General features: G+C 35.4%; 1 protein-coding gene across 2 annotated transcripts in view; it reads right to left on the bottom strand.

Annotated features, from left to right (window-relative positions):
* GABRB1 (gamma-aminobutyric acid type A receptor subunit beta1) overlaps positions 1-19,084 on the bottom strand; it is a 354,994-nt gene that overhangs the window by 87,671 nt on the left and 248,239 nt on the right. For both annotated transcript variants that reach the window (XM_014857137.3, XM_070505950.1), the window contains exon 5: positions 2,128-2,210. In XM_014857137.3, the coding sequence (XP_014712623.3) occupies positions 2,128-2,210 (83 nt within the window). The remainder of the gene's footprint in view (positions 1-2,127; positions 2,211-19,084) is intronic.

Genomic DNA, 19,084 nt, shown 5'->3' on the forward strand with positions numbered 1-19,084 from the left:
CTGAGCCTGAAGTACATCATCTCTCAAGTGTTGTTACGAGTACTTATGTTACAGAGGTATTTTCTTAAAGCCTAGCTTTGATCTGGCAAGTAGAAGGCAGTTTCATGTTTTTTCCCTTTCTCCCAAGTTCCTGCCTTCATAAACCCCTCTACACAGATTCTTATGGGCCTCAGTTTCTACTTTGATTTAGGTAAATGTCTTTAGAGACTAGAGTTCTGTTATCTCTTGTTGGATCACTTTGATGATGGTCACTGTCTGCCTGCATTCCTATCTATTCACTGGTTTTAGGGTCCCAGTTACTATGCTTCATCCGTTTGTCCAGACAACTGGACAAACTACTGAATTGCCTCAATGACTATCATATGCTTGGGCCACTTCTTATTGCCTGACGCCATATTTTATGATTACTTTGGTCTATCTGGCTGTTTGAGCTTCCCCCATCGCTGCCCTAAAAAGGTTATGTTTAATTTCTGCCTCATTTATCATTTTAGTTTGGTCATTATATGATATGATAAATGGAACTAAAATCATCTATTTTCTAAATATGAATTAAAAAATTGCTTGCTTAAAGAAAAATATAAACCTATAATAACAGAAAAACTTGATATGCATTATAAAATAAAACCTGCATCTGGGGAGAAAATGCTGATAATTTTAGCACTTGCAATTTACAACACAGAATCAATTTAAATACTTGTCAAAATTCATTGCTTCTTTAAGTGAATGATGTAATCCGTAAGATCTTAGAATTTCGACAGGCTGTCATATCCTAAGGCTGTCCAACAGAAGCAAAGGTAAAAAGTCAAATCAATGGAAGAGAGGTGAAGGGTAAAAGGCAACCCATATAAATCAACAATCCATGAGTTATCCTTCTCTTTCCATGTCAGTTCCAAAAGCTGACAGTTTACTTGCTTAGCTAAAGTTCTGCCTTATTTATAAAACATTATTAGCCATTGATAAATAACTGGGTTCATATTTTATTCCTATGGTTTGAATTCGTCATTGGCATCCAAACCAAAAGTCATCATCTCTACTTTCATATATTAACACCTTTCAAACAACTTGTTTATATAATGCATTTTGAAATTAGAATATTATTTAAAGAATAGTTTCTGAATTTTTTTGTCCATTCCAGGTTCAAGCAGTAGTAGATCAGTGTCTATGTCTGAATCTATATCTACATAAGCATCTTTATGTATTTCTATGACTGTATTCAGTAAAACTAGAAAACTGATGTAATTACTTAATAATTAGACACTGGGGAATACTTTTATTCTTCACTAATGCTATAGGGTCACTTGGACTTCCCCCATTTTCCTTTACCATTCTGATGTTTAGATCTGGAAAGCATTTTAAATGAACTAAATAAATATTTGCCTATTTTCACATTACATTAAGTGGTATTATAATACATTGAATTAGATATTGCTCCTTTTTGTGCCCCTGAAAACCAGGAAATGGTCTATGCCTGTTATTCACAATAAATGGCCTCAAATACCTACACGTGGATGACTGAGAAACAATGAAACAAAGATAGTTAGATTAAATCTAAGTGACTAAAGTATTCTAATTGTTAAGAAAGCAATCAGTGAAAAACAGCCCAAGAAGGCAAACCAAAATCAGTCACTAGATCTAAAAAACATCAAGTCTTGGGTCCAAAGCATAAGCCTCATGAATACCTTTTATCATCTTGTTCTTCCCATGAAGAAAGACAAATGCACATAAGACTCTACCATAATGTTTTTTAAAAGATAACACTTTAGAACCCTTCAGGTGGACAGACTATAGAACCCAAAACAATCTCATGAAATCTTTTTATATTAAAATGTTTTTTCTCTCTTATTATTGCAGCTTGAGTATTGGAAGGCCTTGGGAGAAACTCTATTCTGAGAAGGAGAAAGCATGTTTATAAATTTTTAGCTAAAGTAAGTGAACTTAATGGTTCAAAAAAATAACTGCATTGAGCCACCAATGTGAAGGAAAATGTCACTAGACTGTGAACCCCTTGAAAAGTTGGCAGAGTAGTATAGCTAAAAATATCCTAGTGCCAATTACTCGGCACAAGATTGAATTTAATTGGGTCAAGCAAACATCCCTCTTTCTCATTTCCCTGTCCAAGTAACTCACAACTTTCAATCTCCAGGGTGCAGTTTTGTTCATCCAGAGGATATCTTCGTAGATCCATCATACATGCAGCTGTGGTTGTTATCCTGTCAGGATGAGAGAGAGAAAAGACAGCACTGTAAGGATGATGACTTTCATTTCCAGGCTTCCCAGCCCTGAATCACCTTTACCAGTTGCCTTCAAGATTTTGTGATTAAAAATTTTGAAGGTGGGCAGATTGAGTTTGAGTCTTTCTTTGTTGCTCACTAGCGGTGTGAACTCAAGATGGTTAATTTGTCTCCGTGAGCCTCAGGCCCCTTATCAATCAAAACGCCTACTGCATAAGATGGCCATGAGGATTAAAAGAAACAATATGTGCAAAACTCTTAGCCCAGTGCCCTGTACTTAGTAAGTACTCTACAAATGATGGTCATTATTGTAGCTGCTATTATCCCACAGCTCTTCCTATATTTACTAGCATCCTAGGAATGTCTCTGCCAATATCTGCAGCAAGTCTGGCCTTATGAGTGGGAGGATATCTATCCTATGCATCAAAGCCTACTTTCCTCTCCTGCTACAACCTAATAACAGAACAACAACAACCCTCTCCCCCTCCCCCCAACCCTGCCCCCATGACTTTTGGTGCCTCACATTACCCACTATTAAAGAGATTTGTCAAATACATTATGAGACCCTGGTCCACCTATACTTAGCAGGTAGTGTATAACCAGTAAAGAAACACTGTGGTAGGATGGGTGTTTGCACCATATTTACCAGCTCCAGTTGGGCTTACGTGTTTATGCAAACCCCAGGACTCTGACTCTGGATATCCTACCTGGGTTTCACCACTATCCTTCCATTTTCTCTTGCCTGGGTTGGTTTCCTGGACTGTGGAGTTTGAGAGTGACTTAAATTCATATGGCTAATCTACTCTTAGAAACATTTTATATTACTTTGAAATTGACAAAGTACTTTTCTTAAAAAAAAAAATTACGGGTTCCTCATCCACGAAGTAATGTGTAATCATAATTCAAAGAATTTAAAAGATTCAAGCTTAATAATAAATTTCCTTTCTACCTTAATCCCCAGGAGTTACAACTTTGGAAAATTGCCATAGATGCTCTGTGCCATACAGTTTTGCCTTCTTAGGAGCAAACTTCTTGGATAGCAGCCTACCACTCCCCCTGTTCTGAACCTTACTTGTTTTCGTTAATAATACATCTTGGATTTGGTTCCAAATCAGTAAATAATAAGCTGTCTTTAGAAAGATTTACTACAATGTGTTTAGTTGTATGGAAATACCATCATTTATTTTCCCAATCATCCTTTGGTGGACATATACATTGTCTTCTCTCTTTTATTTTTACAAATGAAGATACTTCTAATATACTGGTACACTCTACTATGTCTGACTACATCTGTTGGCTATTTGTCACGGAATTGTTAGAAAAAAGTATTTGCATTTTAAATTTTGCCCTTCACAGGGGTTGTGCCAATTTGCACTCCCATCAACAATGTATACAAATTTGACAAAGGACTTTTCATACCCATGTTTTTTGAGGCTGTCAAAGTGAGTTATTGTTTTGGTCATTTGTGTTAACTTAACAGGCACTTCTTCTTAAAAATATTATCAGGAAAAGCTCTAGCCCTTCCCAATTTCTCTTTGGCTTTCCTCATGAAAGATGGAAGTTCACAGAGGTGAACATTTGGATATTCCCTTTGAAGTCTTTCTTGGACAAGATCTTGGTCAGTTTAATCAGATTTATTGGAGCATCAGGCAAGACCAAAAGGAATTTTAAAGTTCAATTTAAAAAAAATGTTTCTCAAAGTGTTTTACAAAGAATTTGAAGACTTCTTGAAGACTAGTTGTATTCCAGAATTTAGCACATAAAAGGATTTTACTAGATTCCTTCTTGCTTCCTGCTCCCATGATCACATGAATTGATTAATTTTTCCACTTAACAATATATCATGAATATCTTTTGTTGCCTGAAAATACAATTCCACAACATTATTTTTATGGCCTGTGTAGTGTTTCAAACACCCTCAATAAGACAATACTATAAATATTAAAAAATGCTTTAAAAAATCATTTATCTACTTTACTATATTCTTTGTTTAAACAGCTGCTTATGAATTAAAAAATCACGAATAAATGAACATTCTCTAGAAATTACTGAAGTGTGGCCAGCCTTATGGTCCTGTGACTTAGCCAATGAGTCTCAGTCAGGACAATGTTTCCCCACAAGGGACATTTGACAATATCTGGAGACAGTTTTGATCATCAGGCTGGGGGTGGAGCTTTGATACTGGCGTCTAGTGGGTGGAGCTCAGGGATACTGCTAAACATCCTACAATGACCAGGACAGCATGCAATAGTAAAGAATTTTCTGTTCCAAAATGTCAATAACACCAAGGTTGAAAAACCCAGCTACAAAGGTGGTTTTCAAATATTTTTCCTATGAGAAAAACTTTAATAAAATGAAATCTTACACAGAATCTCAACATATCAAATACAAATGAAGTAAGTGAAAGCCATATTTTGATAATATAAAATTACCTAATAAGTTCAAATGTTAACATCTATTTTAATGAACCCGTGAATTTGAAAGCAGGGATTATGATGATAATTGTCTTAAATCGCCCTCAGCACGAATTATTTTTGTGTTGTATTTTATTTGTATAGGATTGAGAAAATCCTAATAAATAATGAAACATTTGCTTCTAAAATCATACATGACTGGCCACTGGCTACCTTGAAGCAGGGGGGGAAGTCCTTTGTGCCAGGAAACTACCTCTATAATCAGCGACATCTTTGCAAATGGTTCAGATACTTTCACAGGTGGTTGGTCTCTAGTAGATGCTTAGTGATGGGTTAAAGGAAAGCTTTACTTGGTGCTCCATGCTCTGCATAAGTTAACCTGGCATAACATGTTAATATCATAGTGGTCTTGAATGCATTAAAATGTGGCACAGGACACATTACAGTGCACATGTTTCTTAATATAGTACAAAATAATTATAATATTTCAAAGTCCAATTAGAATCAAATATTTTTGGAACTATTAAAGAGCTTTAAGGATACTTGAGAACATCATTTGAGCCCCATTGGTCAGCGTATCTGACTTAACGACCTCATTTTCAGACACATGTCATCTGGCTAGTTAACCACATCATATCAAAATCAGGACAAGCATCAAAATCTTATGCCGAACAAAAGATTCACATATTGTGAGGCTCTGGAGTTTTAAAACACAATTTGGAAAGCCAACAAGGCATTGTCTGTAAAGTGAATAACTAATATCTCATGCATATGGGTCCTACAGATGTGAGTGATAAAAAACAAACAACTTTTGAACGTATGACTAAATTTACTATTGCTATCCATTATGATCAATCCATTCTGAAATCAATAGATGTAAGAAATGTAATTAGTATCACCTTGTGAAACTATATGTCACACGAAAGGGTTGTGTATGACCTGATGTGTTTTCAACTATGATCACCTGGACCATTTTCCTTCTCCTGCCCCACATCCTGCTATGATATCAAAAGAGATGAGCAATTACAACTCAGAAAGGGAAGGAATCAAGGCAGCTCCAAGAACATGAGTTCTGAGAAGAGCCTGATTTCTTTGGAGAGCATTGACATTAGTGATATAACTTCCTTCTTGGGATCTATCTGGTCCAAGTTTCAAATTCCCAAGAGGATTTTATTGGCTCAACTTGGATTAGGTGCCACTTCTCCCAAAATTATTTAGTAAGGATGGGAAGGAAACCTACACAATCAAATATGGTCACCAGGGATCCGCAATAGTCTCTCATCTGAGAAGGAAGAGATCATTGAGACTGAGACAGTGACCTCTCTACAAACAGGTACTCATAAATTCATTTTGTGGTGTGTAGAAATATATGCAACAGAGTGTCGGGCTCTGCTAACTTAAGGGTTTGAAATTTCTAGATTTTGTAATACTTATGTCTAAGGGAGCTGAGCATCCTGAGCTCTTTGTGAGAAAAAACAGCTTAGCAAGAATTCCCAGGATCATCAACAGAAAGAGAAACGTCTCTGGGCAGAGCTCTGTTTAGCCCTTCTGTCTCCTGGGTGTGGAGTAACAATGATCATCTCTAAGAGGCACTGCTCCCTGTGTTTTCCGTTTGTTCACCTTGCTGAACGTAATTGTTCAGCAGTGGTTCAGCACCTCTACAATTAATTAACACGTCCACATGGATATGTACTCACACCGTGGCTGAAGCAGCCTCATATTCTCAGTCTTCTATGGAATGAAAGGTGTCAAAGATCACAAAACTGAATGGGTTGAGGTCTTCAAGATTGAAGAGTTTTTTGAATTTTCTTTTTAACTTTTCACACTCAAGTCATTCCTTCTGAGTGTGTGAAAATATTATTATTGGCTGGTAGCAAATTAAAATACAGTAGAATAGAACCAGCTAAAGACAAAAGCATTAACTGACTTTTTCTGAACACAGACTTCCCAGAGGTACAGATTCATGACAGCTAACATTCATCTGTCTTCTTCCAAAGACATTTAGAATGGCTTACATTATAATCCAATTTATTGACATTTTGAAGGTTAGGTCAGAACACTATAATAGGTTGTTAGTTAGAAACTATGGCCCCATGATACTTTGGAATGAACGGAAATCATGTTCCTGTAGTATTCATTTATTAAGGTGGATGCTGTATGGCCATTGACCTTAAGAGTCACTGTAATTAAAAATCATGTATTTTTGATGTCTAAGGGCAGCACAACTCTCTCATTGCTGACAAAACACAATCCAGGAAGTCTTGGCCCACAGTAGCTTAGAATGTAGCTACACACACACACACACACACACACATATACATATGGAGAGGGCACTTTTGTAAATAATAATGTGAACTTAAATAAATAAACAAATTACCTGCATATGGTTGAGATTTTCCTATAATTTTCAATTTTTTTTTTGAGGAAGATTAACCCTGAGCTAACTACTGCCAATCCACCTCTTTTTGCTGAGGAAGCCTGGCCCTGAGCTAACATCCGTGCCCATCTTCCTCTACTTTATATGTGGGATGCCTACCACAGCATGGCTTTTGCCAAACGGTGCCATGTCGGCACGTGGGATCTGAACCGGCAGACCCCGGGCCACTGAGAAGTGGAAGGTGCAAACTTAACCGCTCGGCCACCGGGCCGGCCCCTATAATTTTCAATTTTATAGAGAAGAGATCCCAAGTTTTAAACCTGAACAACGTAGAACATAGCTGTACAACTTAATAGAATCTGTATGAAAAGACTATGAGAAAGGAAATAAGAAAAAAAGCTTGAATATGCTGAATTCTAATCATACTCATAAGATAGGTGAGATTGACAGTGAGTAGCAGTTATAAGATGGGTATCAGTATCTCTTAGTGAAGTTTGTTTGAAGAATGGCCCATGGCTTCTTGAGCCTCTATGCTGCACCCTTAATCTAAGTTGGGTATGCCACCCACAGAAACTGATGAGAGAAGGTGGATGGTTAGCCTAAGTCATGACCAATAAACACACAGATCTTTTTTTTTCTCTTGGCTAACACTTATTGAGTGGTGAAAAGAATATGTATTATCTTCATAGTTGGCACCAAATTTTATTTTAGGTATGCTACTACATTTGGGAAAATACCTCGGGATTTGAAGCTGAAATCCCGAGGGCATGAGACATAAATGATAAGAAAACAAAGGGAGATAAAGGACTGTGTGAGAGTTAAGAGGGATTTAGGTGTGGGGAAGCACAATGATGGAGTAGCAAAAAATTTTTAAGAACAGTCATGTTTAATATTCAATTTTAAGATTCTTGCATTACCATGATAGTAAATTTTTTTCTATTTACCTAAACCAAGCCACACAGACATATACACACACACACACTAAAGACTTGTGTAAATGTTTTATTTTTATTCCTGTAAGGGCCCGAATTCCCTATCTTGGCAACCTTCATGGGGCGGTAGTCTATAAATTGAACCAATTCAGCAAAAACTTTATTCTGAAACCAATTCAGAATTTCAAAGTCAGCAATGGCCAAAACACGTAAGCCCTGTAGGAAGCCTCCACAGTCCTGGAGAAAGTTTGGATTCCCACAAATAATAAATTGTGGGTTTAATCTCCTCTTACCCAGATCTTAAGGGGCAGAGAGACCTTACCTAACACGTTAGAATCCTATATAATGGGCGCTGTGCTAAGCACCTTACACACTGTATTAGTTTCCTATTGCTGTTGTAACAAGTTGCCACAAATTTAGTGGCTTAAAACAACACAAATTTATTCTCTTATAGTTCTGGAGGCCAGAATTCCTGAAATCAAGGTTTCAACAGAGCTGTGTTTCTTCCGCAGGCTCTATGGAGAATCTGTTTCCTTGCCTTTTCCAGCTTCTAGAGGCTGCTTGCATTCCTTGGCTCATGGCCCTTCCTCCATCTTCAAAGAGCATCATTTCATGTCTGCTTCTCTCCTCACCACCTCACCCTCTGACTCTCTTGCCTTCCTTATATAAGAACACTGGTGATTACATTGGGCCTGCTCAGATAATCCAGGATGATCTCATTTTAAATTTCTTAAATTAATCACATCTGCAGAATCCTTTTTGACAATGTAAGGTAACATATTCACAGGTCTTGAGAATTAGGGCATGGTCATCTTTGGAGGGCCATTATTCTGACTACTATCCACGCATTATTTAATTTATTATTTACAATTGCCTTATTATGTTGATGCATTTTTTTTTAAAGATTTTATTTTTTCCTGTTTCTCCCCAAAGCCCCCGGTACATAGTTGTATATTCTTTGTTGTGGGTCCTTCTAGTTGTGGCATGTGGGACGCTGCCTCAGCATGGTTTGATGAGCAGTGCCATGTCCGCGCCCAGGATTCGAACCAACGAAACACTGGGCCGCCTGCAGTGGAGCGTGTGAACTTAACCACTCGGCCACGGGGCCAGTCCCTGTTGATGCAGTTTTATGCCGATTTCAAAGATAAAGAAACTGACACCTGATGGGATTGAGAAATGTTTCCAAGTTTACATAGTCTGTGGTTGGTATTACTGGGATTCAAATTCAGATATGCTAGACTCAAGAGCTAAGGTTTATTGTTTCTCCAGTTATTGTCTTCAGGCCAGATAAGTCTAAGCAGAAAACATTTGGTTCGGTAAGCTTTCTCCCACAAGCATTAAAACAAAGTAAAAAAAAACCCATAAGAATCAACCTTACCATATATTTTTAGTGTTCATTTAGCTATCAGTAATTCAGGACATCTTTTACCCAATCAATAATGAGTATAAAAATGATAGAAGACAACAGGAATCAAGCAATCCTGTGAATACTGAGGCTACAGCAGTTAAAAATATCCAACTGCATGGCCATGCTGGCTGTAGTAATTTTTTTTTTGTTTGTTTGTTTTTAATACTGTCAGGTTTCAGATGATAGAAGATAGAGCCACTGCCTATTGGTTTCATAAAATAGCCAGGTAGGATATGCTTCTCTGTCATTTGGGACTATTTGTTATCTTTGCCATTTTTCTAGAAATCCAAATGTCTCACATCAGAGAAATATTTACATTATCAAGAAAGCATGAAAATCTCTCAGGAGGCAGAGAGTTCAATCCTACACTTAGTGTGTCGGTGGCATTTTGGACAAAAGATGTCTTAACCTGGGTTTGTGACGTTCTATGAACAGAGGTATTATGTAGGTGGATGCAGTGTAGAACAGGGAAAGGGAAGAGGATTATTACATGCACATACAAGTTCAATGCTTGGTACGTAATAATCACTCAATTAACTGTAGCTGTTATTTTTAAACTATATACTTTTCAATAAATAAATGAATGCATGTAAGATTACCAATATATATACATAGTAAGATTAATGTATGATCATAGTGAAATACAGAAAACTATGGATAAGAGAATAAAAATGACCCATAATCTCATTACCACAATCTTTTTTTGGGGGGGAGGTGAGGAAGATTGGCCTTGAGCTAACACCTGTTGCCAATCTTCCTCTTTTTGCTTGAGGAAGACTGTCCCTGAGCTGACATCTGTGCCAATCTTCCTCTATTTTGTATGTGTGATGCTGCCACAGCATGGCTTGATGAGCGGTGCAGAGGTCTGCACCCTGGATCCAAACTGGTGAACCCTCGGCTGCCGAAGTGGAGCGCGTGAACTTAACCACTACGCCACTGGGCTGGCCTCTCATTATCACAATCTTATCATCAGTTTTCTTTCTTCTAAGTATATTGTTTATTAAACTTTATTAAGTTGAAATTACACTGTATTCAACAATTTCACTTGCTACTTTTTGGTAAGAATTTTCTTAAATCAGTATTCTCCACGAATACAATTTTAACAGATTTTCAGGATTCTGTTATATAGATTCCCCATGATTTACTTAACCATTCCTCTGTTGGATGACATCATTAGGTACTTTTTGGTGATACTTTAAAAAATCCACACTGAATAAATAGCATTCTCTTTGCTACTCTTATTTTTTAAATTTTTTGATTCCAGGTTTCTGCTTTCTTTTTCTCCTTCTTTTTTGTACTTTTAGTGCTGAATGTTAATGACACTCTCTCTTCTCAGTGCAATTCCAAGCAGACATTTGCAGGTAATTACCCACATACCAAATGTTGTGGAAATGGGCTCTTTTTTTTTTTTTTTTGAGGAAGATTAGCCCTGAGCTAAAATCTGCCTCCAGTCCTCCTGTTTTTGCTGAAGAAGATTGGCCCCGAGCTAACGTTCATGCCCATCTTCCTCTATTTTATATGTGGGATGCCTGCCACAGCATGGCTTGCCAGGGGCGCGTAAGTCTGCACCCAGGATCCGAACTGGTGAAACCGGGTTGCCAAAGTGGAATGTGTGAACTTAACTGCTGCGCCAGTGGGCTGGCCCCTAAATGGGCTCATTTTTATTCATTTCTATTGGGTCATGGTGATTCATGAGCCACTTTGTGACTATGAAAAGCTGTTCATAATTCAGGGCAGCCTGGGGCAGGGGACCAAAAAAAAAAAAAAAAAACTGAAAAGGTCCTAATAGGGAAATAGTAATTAATAGATTCTTATCAAGGATCCAGTGCCAATCTCAGTCGTGTTTTGCCATAGATGTCTGGCTGAATTCAAGACAGACTATTTTTGCCAAATTATATCACTATATTCATAGAGCTGTGGAGTATAAAAACGTGTATTAAATTTCTACCCTGTGTAAGGTTTCCTAGTAGTAGTTAGCTGAGATATGTATTAGGAGGCAGAAAAAATAAGGCTACTTTCTTCAAATCAGAGCATGTTTATTCTCATCATCTTGATCATGAGGAATTTCTGTAGTGGACAGACTCAGGAATTAAAATAATAACAAGCTCTTAAACCATGGGAAGGGACTTAGAAACTGAAATAAAAATCAAAGTCAAAGAAAATGTTTTCTTGTATAGAATGCCATGACTTGGTAATCAATAAGTATAGGATAGTTAAAAAAGGACTCAAACAGAATTAGGAGGTAAAGCTAAGGTACGGGTCTTCTTTCACTGTTAATTTTTGGGGAGGGGGGGCGCTTATTTGTAAAGCTGCTCTGTTATTTGGCATATTATGATATCTCCCAGAACAAAGAGCTGGCACGATTACCAAACCTTGTTTAAGATTCTCTTTTCTTCCCTTTGAATCTCAATATCATAAACATTTTCTTCCTCGGCATCAGAATTGCAATTTTTTCAGTATGAAACAATGCACTTCATGTTGGACATTTAGTGGTTTCCCATTTTATCAGTTTAAAATTAGGCTAAACGTTTATGTGAATATACAGCTTTTTCCATATTTTGGCTTATTTCTTTAGGATAGAGACACAAGTAGGACTACTATATCCAAATTTTTATGGCTTCTTACAATATGTATGACCAAAATGCTTTCTTAAAGAATGTCCTAAATTATAACGCAAGAGAGTATCAATTTCCCTATGCTACTGGTCAAATGGATACTGTACTGTTTTGGTTAATTAAAAAAATGGTGCTTTTAATTTGTTATTTTAACTTTTTGATTGCTAGCACAATAAAATATTTTTAATATATTTGTTTACAAGTTGTATTTGGAACCATTCTTTCCCTGGAAACTAAAATTCTTAGTGATGTATAAACTCATGATTAAAGGAAGACCAATAATAGAATTTTACCAAATATCAGGCAGGAGTGAATAGAATCCCATTGTGGATTAACTTTGCTGCTGTCTTGCTTAGTTAATTAGATGAATAAATATAAATTGAATTTAATATCTTTGTTGACATGTAGTTTCATAGTTTTACTATTAAAATTCTTTGAGAGGGAGGTATAAATTATGGAAATAAAAATCTAAAATGAAGCTATGTTGCTCTTTGGGTTCACAATGAACACCATCATAACCAAGCTATTTGAGAGGTAATCATGTATTCTAAAAGACAAAAATGGGAAGTGAATTTTGTATGTGTTCAAGTCAATGATGAAGTGTTCCAGATGTTGCAATAATAATAAAATACAATTTCTGTCCCTGTGCTTTTATAAAGCTTATATTCCCAATATGGAGCTACAAAATATAATTAGATTTCTTTTCTATTCATTTTTATAAGTGCAATGTTAAATAGGCAAAATCTGGAGGGTTCCGTATGACCCAGACATTCTACTTGTAGATGCCTGCTCAGTTGCATACAAGGAGACATAGCAGAGATGCTCATCAAGCACTCCTTGTAATAGCAAAAATGAGTAAATGCCCCAATGGTCCAGCAGGCAAAATATATACACAACTCTGGTGCATATACAATGGGATACTTAACAGCAGATAAAAGGAATGAACTAGATCTACGTTTATCAACATGGGTATACCTCACACACTGTTGTGTGAAAAAAAAACCCCAGGGGGATGACTACAGAAAGCTACACTTATTTAAAACTTTGCAAGACTGAATTATATGCTTTAGTAAATGACACGTGCAGTAAAATACAAAAATATACATTGAAATGAGACACAGCAATTTTTGCATAGTAGTTGTGTCTGGAGAGGGAGAGGTAGGGGAGGAGGAGAGAAGGGATGGGATGGAGATGGAGTTGTAGCCATCTCTGAAAGTCCTCCTTCCCACCCTCTCCCTCATCTTTCTTTCCCTCTCTCTTTTCTTTCCTCTTTCCTTCCCTCCCTCCCTCCTTGCTTCCTCCCTTCCTCCTTCCCTCCCTTCCCTCCCCTACATTCCCTGTCTTCGCTTCCTTTGTCCATATATCTGTCACTCTTTCTTTAAAGAAAGATGAAGCAAACAGAGCAATGTGTTAACATATTTTTAATCTCTCCATGAGTCTTCAATTTGATGTTCTCAGATGAACAGATAAATCCTCAAATAACCCACTTACACGCCGACTTTATATCTAACTGGCATTTAATAGTGAACAATGATTATAATCTGAAATGAGTCCCTTCAGTCAAGAAATCTATCAACTTACATGTCTTAGTGTTTGGAATTGGTATATATTTCCTCACATTTCTCATCGCAATTTGTGATTATACATTTATTTGTTTGATTACTTGTTTCTTGTGTGGCTGTTTGAATAGATGGTAAGTGCCACTAGGGAAATGACCTTGAAATGATTCATTTACCAGTGTCCAGCCCAGCGTCCAGCACAGATGTGTAAATGAATGGAATTAATATGTAACTTAAGGAAATATTCAAATCATTACTTCTCTAAAGAAGACAGAAAAAGACCAGTGTGTTGTCTTTATTAAAAAAAACTATGCCAGTGTTGTTTGGAATACAGATTTAGGATTAAGATTCATTTCCCCCACCCTAATTCAATTTCTTATTAAAAACCATCTTGGGTGCATTTGCTAAATCAACAGTCTCAGGCTATTATCAGCTGGATCATTTCTAGGGTCATGAAGCTGCCTGAAACATGCTTAAATTAAGCCAGTTATCATAGGACCTCTAATCTGCTGTGTTTTTTTGGTGCTCTGTGGCTTAAGAGAAGTGGCTGTAACAATGGTATTTGCATTAAATAATCCAAAGATAAACATAGGCTCAAGCGCCTGTTCTCCCCTTGCTATTGAACCCATAGACTAGGGTCTCAAGGTACAAAAAGTTGATTTCCTTTCCAGTAGCAAAATAGGGACTGTCCTCGCCAAAAGGATAAATGGAAGGGGCCCTCAATGGTTAATCCGTATCAGACTTCCCTCTCCCCTTAGGTGAGTGGGCCAGTAGCTGGGCTTTTCTATGTGAAAAGCAAGAATTTACATGGCATGAGAAGATTTTTGTTTTTAATCATTAAAACATCAAGTTTATATCAGTACTATTAGAAAGCTAACTTCATAGGCAGTTAATAATTAATAATTTGGGCTGTCTGGCTGGTTTTTTGATTCAAAAAATGAAGGAATGTTTAGATAAACTAAGAACTGAAACATACATGGAACTAAACGAAGAAACTAAAAATGTCTTATAACAAGGAGTAACCTGACATTCTTCTTAAATATGTAAAAAACAAAAAAAATGTATATATATAAATAACACACCCTTAACATTTAAAGTGTAATTTTAAATGTCATCATTATTCTCCACTGAATATTAATAATGAATATTTATCTATATTTACATCTGTTGGTATGCAAATACATAACTTATGGTTATCTCCGAAGAAGGCTGAGATTGGTTTCTTAAAAGACAAGTATCAATAAATTACATAATTCACAGAAGTTCTGTGAATTACCTGCTTTTTTAGAGTAGTTCTTTCTTTTTAACGAAAGTTTTAGTCACTAGAAATTCAGGATAAATAAATGTGCATTTCTTATCATCACCCCTCCAGCTAAAAATAACCGAACAAAAAAACTCTTAAGTATACTTTATTCAGAGACGATACATGAGCTCATATATGGATTGCTGAAGTTAAAGTAAATTCTTAAAACAAGGGAGATGATATATATAGCTTTACCCAAGTTACATTAAACATAAAGTGATTTCTCTAACCAGTACCCTTGAGAATAAGGAAATCCATTTTGACCATTTTCAGGTTTATGGAAACCTGAATGCTCCAATTAACTGTAGTAATTAATTACTCTGAACAAAAGACTGTTTTAGTACCCTGACCATTTAAATGAGTAAACAAGCAGTGCAGTCCTATTATCCCAAAACTGCATAAATTAGAACTACATTTTAGTGGAGACCATTATCTTACTAAGTAAATTCAAAATGCTATATCCAATAAATCTTAATCTTAAATTCTAATTATTTATTAATAAAATATTGTGCAATAAATATATGGAACCTAGTTTTGAATATTCCATGTGCATAGTAATTTAGGTTTTGAAAATACGATGCCTCATAGCAAAGGATTCTTGACTTTTATATATTTTGAAATATTTGAATGCAGTTTATTAGCTTAATATTTATGAATCTTGTACTAATTAATCCTCAATAATATTATAGTAAATGGTGCATTTGAAAACATTCAGAATTTATAATATCACTTATGTCAATGGAAGGTATTATGGATAGAACAAAGCGTAAAAAGCAGCTCCCCTTAAGAATCATTGCATAAACTTTCACATTCAAATTTTTTACCAATAAATTGTTTTATTTAATAGAGAAATTTGCATGCTACATTTAAAACAGCAAATAGACAAATGGAAGTGGAAGAAACATCACTAGGCAATTCACATATATTATTTCCCCAAATCGTCACAGTATCCCTCTATGGTGGGAGTTGTTTTGAGGTCAGGAGAGAAATCTGTTATATTGGAGGAGGGAAACGTATTATGACCAGAGCTTCGTGCTTCTCTATTTCCTTGTGACATGCAACAAAAGTGTAGATCTGAATTTATAAGCACTGTAGGTGTATTTGTATCTGTAACTTAGAAAGGCGTTTACCTCTCATTTTGTAGGGAAACTTGTGAAAGATCTTGAAATAAGCCAAAAAGATTACTAGATATAGTGGTCAGGGTTACCTCTCCCTGTCTAAGAGCTGTTTTACAACTCTGTATATTATAGAAAAATGATAGTAATGGAAATGATTCTTATGCATAGATTGCAATGGTAATTGATTATCGCCCTGTGGGTATTGGCCAGTTTTGCCAGTTTGCATCTATTTGTAAATTCCTCTCAGTATGCTATGTCTCTTCAGTATAGCTACCCCATGGATTCTCCTTTGAACTGGTTGTAACATCTTACCAGTTCTCTCATTAATGAATGAATTATTGAAATCTTTGACGCATGCTTATTTTATATTTTTACATAATTTAATTTTTAAAAAGTGATTGCCCTTTATCAGTTTTGGAGGTAATCTGTCAAGATGACCAGTGGGTTTACCTAACAGAGCCAGGCAGAATGTGTTGCCAGAAAAGTGTACTTTATAGGAGACTTAAGCTCAGACATGTCTTTTCTTGGTTCCCAGAGGTGAAATATGTATTTATTGATTTATTTTAAGGTGAAACTCAAGAATTTAACTTTGCTGACTCTGTTTCTCTTTTTTGCCCCCCTCTACTGATTTTTTTGTTTTGTTTTTGTTTCTGGTTTGCTTACAGCCAATAAGTTATTCCCATTGGTGACAGCAATGATTGAGAATTTGGTTTCATGGTCTGACGATTTAATGATTCCTATAAATAGGTTAATGGATTAGAGTTAGAGTTCTATACTCTGTTCGATGAGAGGCAACAGAGAGTCTGGTTTGTTAGTCTTTTTTGTTTGTTTTATCTATTTGTCCATTTCGAACTCAAGTCAGTTAAGAATCTTGTGCCCAGTGGAATGGAAAACAGCTGTTTGATATCTGGACCATGAGTCTCTGTGTTTCTATATTTCCTCTTGACCTGTGACAAAAGAATAGATGTGAATTTATAAGTACTTTAAGTGTCTTTGTATCTATAATTCAGAAAGACCTTTACCTCTCATTATATGAGAGTATTAATAAATTAAATCATAAAGTCTTTTAATATAACAAAGCTCTGTCCTGATTGGTTTATTTAGGTAAATAAGTGCTAATAAAAATAAAATATTCCTAAATTCCCAGAAAATAAGGAAAAATGTACTTCTAATATCTTAAATGTTCTAGACTTAAAATATTTTCTTATAGAAGCTAGCTCAGAAACATTTTAAGGATCCAAGTTCACCTAATTAAGATAAGTCTTTGGTAAATGGACCTAGTTTAAAAATTTTGGTTTAATATAAAACAGCTATGTCTTTTCTGATTAATCAGTATTAAATATAATGCAAGCATACGTTTTATTCTAGTTTGGTTTGCTTTCCTTAAACTTATACAGGTTTACTGATCAAATATGCTAACATGAATACTACATAATATTTAAGATTATGAAAAATGCAAATTTGTATCCAAATAAATTGAATTATTATTCTGACAAACTTCAACAGTAATTACGTTTTATAATATGTCAGCTTCAAGACAATTTTTGTGATACCTAGTTTAAAGCCTTGGACTAATATTAAATTGAGTGAATTAATGGATAATAGTTGGGTACTTAGATAATTTCTAAGTAAATGGTATATTTAAACATTGATTACTGATCATAATTTTAAGTTTATATACCTTTGCTTCTTATTTTTTTAGGCTGTGGAGTGGCTATCGCTTTGGGGGATGTTAATGAATGTGTTTATTTTTGCCACTTTAAAAAGATGTTAAAAGGACATCTATGTCCGTAAAAAGTTGTGTTGTGTATGCTCATGAGCTCTGCTGGTTTGCTGAAATGCTTATGTATGAGTTTTCAATTTTCCACTCCTTAGTTTTCTTTGTGAAATATAAGTTTAGCTTTTTGGTTAAAAGTTATAATTAATAGGGCTGGCTGAAACTATTCTAGGAATAATAATGACAAAGAAATGCACTTGCATATGTGTGTCTTTATTATCTAAGGAAAAAAAAAGTTTTTTTCCTGAAGCCATGGCTCTCAAAATATTTGATCTCTAGTTTTCTCATCATTATTTACCATATTTGAAATTAAAACTGAGAAAAATTTTAACATGTATTTATTGATTCATTTTAAGAGAGTGAAGATGAGTGTATTGCATGTTAGTGTCATTATGAAGATAGTTATGATCACATAGACCCCTTGATAAAGAAGCACTGTGCTAAAGTGAAGTGTATGTATGTTCCAGAATATGAAAGAGCATGACAAATGACAAACTTGGAAAGTGAATTTTATTTACTTTGATTTATAATACCTATATATTTATAAGCTATGCAATGTATTAAAATTTTAGAGACGTTTAATTAATCTTGATAGGCTTGCTTACTTGATTTACTAAATAATGCCTTTTCCTACAAAGTGAAAGATTATTTTTTATCTTCTGTGCAATTGGTTACCTAAATAGGGAAGACTCTGTCTCTTAAGTTTCTGTGCTTTCTACTGACTTTATTATGTCCCTGATTATTTAAGGGGAAAAAAAGACAACAAATCTGGCACTCCTGACCGTATCTCAATCAAATGTTCAAATCTCTGACAACTTTTGTGATTTTGCCATTCATTCTTAAGTGAGATCGTATATATGTACATTCATATCTATATCTACAGCTGCGCTTACCTCCACTTGCATCTATATCTGCATCTACGTCTGCATCTATATCTGCATCTAAATATATATTTATATTTTACCTGTAAAATTATCTTTTAGTTTTACCAGAGGGGCCTTGAAAAATCACAAAGTAATTCCGCAGGAACTACATGTAAAGAATCATCAGGTAAGAAGACATGTGCAGCCCGCCCCCAATTAAGTTTGTACAGGTAGAAGGTTATTAATGTATATATATCAGAAAGAGTAGGCCTTATGGAAAGTCTCTGGAAATTTGTCAGTGCCCTTGCTTTCCATAATATGTATTAACCTAAGGAGAAACACTTGTCAAAATTCTTACCGAATAGTTCTGTCTGGTTTTCCTCTATTTATCAGAGTCCTGATAGGACTTTGCCTGAAGATGTTAAGCCACAAGAGTATAGTATTTTCAGGCATAATTTCAGCTATTATTTAAAGTTTTCACTTTTCT

The sequence above is a fragment of the Equus asinus genome, chromosome 3, assembly GCF_041296235.1.
Source record: "Equus asinus isolate D_3611 breed Donkey chromosome 3, EquAss-T2T_v2, whole genome shotgun sequence".
Classification (NCBI taxonomy): Eukaryota; Metazoa; Chordata; class Mammalia; order Perissodactyla; family Equidae; genus Equus; species Equus asinus.